This window comes from Chrysochloris asiatica, unplaced genomic scaffold (assembly GCF_000296735.1).
Source record: "Chrysochloris asiatica unplaced genomic scaffold, ChrAsi1.0 scaffold00111, whole genome shotgun sequence".
Lineage (NCBI taxonomy): Eukaryota > Metazoa > Chordata > Mammalia > Afrosoricida > Chrysochloridae > Chrysochloris > Chrysochloris asiatica.
Window position 1 is genome coordinate 6,961,275 of NW_006408629.1, and position 6,045 is coordinate 6,967,319.

Genomic DNA, 6,045 nt, shown 5'->3' on the forward strand with positions numbered 1-6,045 from the left:
CCTCATGAGAACAATTAAGTGTTCTGGAATACTCATATCCATTAATTCTCTTTATATTCAGTCATAGTCAAAGCCTCTATCTAAATTCATGAGAACCTGTCAATTTTACTGTTGTTGTCATTGGTAAGTGCCATCGAATGGGTCCCAACTCACCGCAACTCTGTATAGGGTTTCCAGGGAGTAAATAGTGGGTTTGAACCACCGACCTCATGGTTCAAACTGATGTTGAAGTCCAGTGCATTATCCTACAGCACCACACCTGGACTCCATTAATATTAATAGTATCCAGGAATTCAAATTTTTATGTCTTTTAGATGTTAATTGAAGATACTGGGTTTGAGACACAAGTGAACTGAAAGAATTATTCATAATGAAATTACGTCATCTTTGCTAACCGTAACTGTGGTGCTCACCACCATGTTTGCTCCAAGTCCTACACTCTGACCTCACTATTCACCCTTACCAGAGCTCTCTTCCCTGGCTTTATAAATCCCTGTTAAATTTTTCCGAGCCCTTTTGTGAACTGCTCCTGTTTATTCATCTTTGATGTGCAATTTACCTGATTCCACCAATATGAAAACAAAGTAAAAAATATTTTCATCATAATTTAAAAGTTTATCAATGTATTCATCTCCATCTAATAGAAAAACTCCCACAACTATTGGAATAGATTTGAGAACTAAAAGATGTTGTCACCTAAGATAAATTCATTTTGTTGATACTGTAACTGTAAATTCTATAATTAACAAAAAAGTAATTCTCCTTATAAGATAAATCACCTCATTGTGTTAGGAAAAAGTCTAAGAAAAAAAAAGCATATACATTTTTATTTCATCCTACCCATTTTTTTCTTTCCAGAAGAACATGTTTTTAAAGTGTTCTCTCATTTTAATAAACTACCACAGGCAGGTCCTGACTTCTGATTGTTATCTACAACATTCAAGCAAAATCTTATCTTAAAAATATCACAAATAGGAATTCATTCTTTATGGTTTTGTTTAGTATCAGAATTTTACCTGCTGATACTCTCTTTCAAAGCCATTACACTTGGGCACATTTAATGATTTCTTGGTTTTCAGAGGCATGTTAATATTTTATCAGTGATGAAAGCAAATGCTCCCACTTATTTATACAGTAAAAGTGAACACTGAAAACTGGATTCTCCAACAATTGTAACGCAACCTCTTGCTTGTCTGGGGATTTGCTGCACCCCCTTAGCCATCACGGTTAACTAACACTTCCTCCAGTAACAGCGAAGGAAAGATGAAACTGGAGCAGATTAGACAGGCTTTAAAAAAAATTGGACAGTCCTATGATTTGTTATTTGTCAGCAGCTCTAGTCAAAGGTATTTTACAAGAAGGAATGCCCCCTTTGTTCATTTAATTAACAATTGCTTATTGAACACCTTTTGGATTCCAGGCATTATTCCCAACTATGAGCAAAGAAAAATCCTTCCATTCATAGAGCTCAGTTCTAGTGAAGGAGACCATACATAGACTATTATGTAATGAATCATATGGTGATGTACATTGGGGGAGGGGATTAAGTAGGGTAAGGGAAAGGGAGTGTCAGATGGGGAGGAGGGGGGTCTTTAAAAATTTTTTTAGAATTAAACAAAAAAAAAACTTCGGTGGTAAACTGACAGTTGAACAGGGAAGTAGAGCGATGAGAACTGAAGAAGACTGTTGTTGTTAAAATGTCGTTTAGTCGGTTCTAACTCAGCAACCCTGTATAGGGTTTCCAAGAAGCGATTAGTGGGTTTGAATTGCCAACCAGTGCTTACACAACATTGCTGCAGACCTCAAATGATTTGAATAACATAAGGACAGAGATCAGCAAATATTCTGGGGAAGACTGTTCTGAATGGAAGAAACACAGATAAAATGAGATTTCCTTATCAGTTTGGTGGGCTGCTTGCTGAGATCCAACAACTGTTAGCCAGCCACACAGGTAATGTGGGGTTATGGGACTAAGAACAGGAGGAGCAAACAATTTCTTCTTCAATGTTGAGTTGCTCATCTGTGCCAGAGTTATCTTTTCTATGTGAAAAATGTCCCTTTCTATATGAAGAGAAATAGGATATGTTAGAGTAATGACGATCAGAATTTAAATGTAAGCATTGGACTGCTAATCACAATGTCGGAGGCTTAAACCCACCAGCTACTCATTGGAAACCCTATTCAGGGTCATTGTGAATCAGAACTAACTCTACAGCATTTAATAGTTACAACAACTGTATTGACAAAACTATTGGAAAACTATCTTGCTTTGCCCATTCCTTGGTTTCATCATCTAAACCAGATTTTTTCCACCTTGGCCTATTATATTTTGGTTAGGTAATTCTTTGAGGTGAAAGCTGTGCTATGCCAGTGGCACCTGCCTATTGTGACAAAATCACCCATGTTGAAATCAGCATTCTAAATAAAATGAAAATGATCTCATAGAACTTGTTGGGCCTTTCCTTACTTGCGGTTCACTCCACATGCTATGAGACTCCTTCCATTCCACTGCAGCTGTTTTTGCCACGGTCATCACTGGTCTCTCTACTCCTACATTTAGTGGCACTTGTCAATTTCTGATTTGATATTTCAGAGAGTTATGACACTGCTGATAATTTTCCTTCAAGTTGAAATTTTCCCTTCTTGGTTTCTAGGGCACTTGTGTTAGGCCCGGTTTTCTAGAGTAGCAAAACTAGTGAAATAAATTTGTTGTTGTTGTTATATGCCGCGGAGTCGGTTCCGACTCATAGCAACCCTGTACAGGGTTTCCGAGGCTGTAAATCTTTACGGGAGCAGAAAGCCTCATCTTTATAGATAAGTTTAATATCAAGGAAATGGTTTCCAATTGCAGAGTCCCAGTTCCCCAGTGGAAGAGAGAGAGAAAATTCCTTTCCCATATGTCCATTATACAGGGAGCAGGCCACATCCCCGAGGAAGCATACTTTTAATTGATTGGCTATCCATACCCACTCATCATAGAGATAACTATGCCTGTATTAAGCTTCATCACTGTGGGATTAAGCATATCTCAACAGCTAAAACTCTGAAAATGCTGGCCTAGTCAAGTTGACTACAACCCTAACTATTACAGTACGCTCCATGCTCTCCTTTTTGCCTTCCTTTCCATTTCTTTCATCCCCTGGACTTCGTAAATATCAGTAATCCCCAAAGTTGTGTTGCAGCTATTACCTCTTCATCAGTGGTTCACTATTGCTTTGTTCTAGTTCTCCTGAGGTCTCTGGCACTCTTCAACCAGCTGCAGTGTTGTCAGGATGATATGGGGGGCAAGCAGATAGTGGAATGATATAACTCTGGTATTTGAAAGATTCTCAGCAGTTCTGCCAGAAATTCATGATGTCTTCAGAAGAGAACATGGAGTGAGGGATATAACTGCTAGTGTCAGATGAATCTTGGCTAAAAGTAGAGAATATCAGAAAGATGTTTACTTGTGTTTTATTGACTATGCAAAGGCATCTGGCTGTGTGCATCATAACAAACTATGGATAACATTGCAAAGAATAGTTATTCCAGAACATTTAATTGTGTTAAGTAACCTGTACATAGACCAGTCATTAGAAGAGAACAAGGGAATGCTGAATGGTTTAAAATCAGGAAAGGTGTGTGTCATGGTTGTATCCTTTCCATATTCATTCAATCTGTATGCTAAGCAAATAATCCAAGAAACTGCATTATATGAAGACTGTGACATCAGTATTGGAGGGTGAATCATCAACAACTTGTGATATGCAGATGACACAACACTGCTAGCTGAAAGAAAGGGGACTTGAAGCACTTTCTGATGAAGATCAAAGAATACAGTCTTCAGTATGGATTACACCTCATTGTGAGTCAAATATAAAAAATCCTCACAACTGGACCAACAAATAGCATCATGATAAATGGATAAAAGATTGAAGTTATCAAAGACTTCATTTTACTTGGATCCACAATCAACACTCATGGAAGCAGCAGTCAAGAAATGACATATTGCATTAGGCAAATGTGTTGCAAAGGAGTAAAGAGATAAGATTGAGGACTCAAGTCATGGTCTTTTCAATTGCCTCATATGTGTGTGAAAGTTGGGCAATTAATAAAGAAGACTGTAGAAGAATTGATACATTTGAATTGTGGTGTTGGAGAAGAATATTGAAAGTACCATGGACTGCCAGAATAAACAAATCTTTCTTGAAGGAAGTATAGCCAGAACGCTCTTTAGAAGCAAGGATGGCAAGGCTTCATTTCTCATTCTTTGGACATGTTGTCAAGAAAGACCAGCCCCTGGAAAAGAACAACCTGCTTGTAAATGGAGAGTCAACAAAAAGAGAAAGACCCTCATTGAGACAGACTGACAAAATGGCAGCAACAGGCTCCTACATAAGAGTTGTGAGGATGATGTGGGACCAGGCCGTGCTTAGTCCTATTGTGTTGTACATAGGTTGCAATGAGTCAGAACCAACTCAATGTCACCTAATAACAAGATTGTTTTGCTTCCAGATCATCTATGGCTGCTTTTCAATGGCAATGACAGAGCTGAGAAGTTAAAATGGAGACTACATAGTCCACAAAGTTTCAAACATTTACTGACTACATACAGAAAAAGTTTGCCAACTTCTGCCATAGAGTAATACTCCCCACTCCATGTGACTTAACCAAAGTATTTCTCTCAAACACAAATAATGCTACTGGGTCCTGAGCAGAATCCTGCATGGCATAACATATGCTTCTCAATGGCTGTGGTGTGCTGCTTGTCACTGTGTGTATGTGTATCAAGGTATAGGGTGTATGTGTAGACTGGTATTGTCAGCCATTAGGCTAAACAGAAGCTCAGGAAAGAGACTCAATGTACCCTGCTCTTGCTTCCCTACTTCCTACTCATTGCCTTCAACTATATTCCAACTCATAGAAACCCTGTAGGATAGGGTTTCCAAGGCTGTAAATCTTTATAGAAGACTGCGACTGGTGGGCTCAAACCACTGACCTTGACTTAGCAGGTGAGTGCTTAACCATTGCACCACCAGTACTCCATCTACCTCCCGCAGAAACTCATAAATACTAGATCAGGCATACTGAACATAATCATCCTAAAAACAACTGACTTTTTCAACACACTAAGTTTTGTTGATAGTTTTTGTTACTGTTTAAGTTTGCTTATTAAAACTGAACAAAATATTTTTTTCTTAGATTTAATGCACTTTCAGATAATCTCTACGAAAATGTTGAAAACAATAAAAAATGGATAGAAAACCAGTTCATCAAATATGAAAAAGACCAGCTAAGCCACATAAATCAATGTCTGAAGTTCTTACAAGAGAAACTGGTAAGGAGTTCTGTTACTTCACAAAGCAGAGAGTTGCATAATAATCACATGTGGTTTCTAGTGCTCATACAACACCATGCCACCAACTGAAACTTAAAGCAACAAATATGTATTGTCTCCCAGCACTGGAGTCTACAAGTTCATGTTCAGGGTGTCAAGTAAGACTATATTCGCTCTGTGAAGGCTCTCGTGCAGGACCCTTCCTTGTCTGTTTCTGGTAGCCCCAGCTGTTCACTGGCTTGTGGTAATATCACTCCAGCCTCAGCCTCCTCTTCACTTGGTCATCTTCCCTCTGTGCCTCTCCGTGTCTGTGTCTCATCTCTTTTTATAAAGACACCACTCAAAAATCGATTAGGGCCCACCCTACGGTGAATCTTAACTTACATCTGCTATGAACCTTTTTTCATTAACATAAGGTCACATTCACAGGTATGAGAGTTTGGACTTCAATATGTCTTTCAGAGGAAGATCAGTCATCCCATAACTTGCCATAGCTGGATGGTGATTGGTGGTGTTGATTGATGGTGTTGTGTGCTACTGAGTCTGTTCTGACTCGTAGTGACCCTGTATAGGGTTTCCTAGGCTGTAAATCTGTACAGGAGCAAAAAGTCTCATCTTTCTCTTGCAGATTGGCTGGTAGATTTGAACTGCTAACCTTGTGGTTAGCAGCCCAATCATAACCCACTATGCTATCAGAGTTCCTTATAAAGGATGGTTATTGTTGTTGT

General features: G+C 38.7%; 1 protein-coding gene across 1 annotated transcript in view; it reads left to right on the forward strand.

Moving 5' to 3' along the window:
* The window catches only part of FAM81B (family with sequence similarity 81, member B), a 99,488-nt gene that overhangs the window by 82,892 nt on the left and 10,551 nt on the right, over positions 1 to 6,045 (forward strand). Inside the window, exon 8 of the mRNA XM_006867879.1 lies at positions 5,182 to 5,317. Coding sequence (XP_006867941.1) covers positions 5,182 to 5,317 — 136 coding nt within the window. The remainder of the gene's footprint in view (positions 1 to 5,181; positions 5,318 to 6,045) is intronic.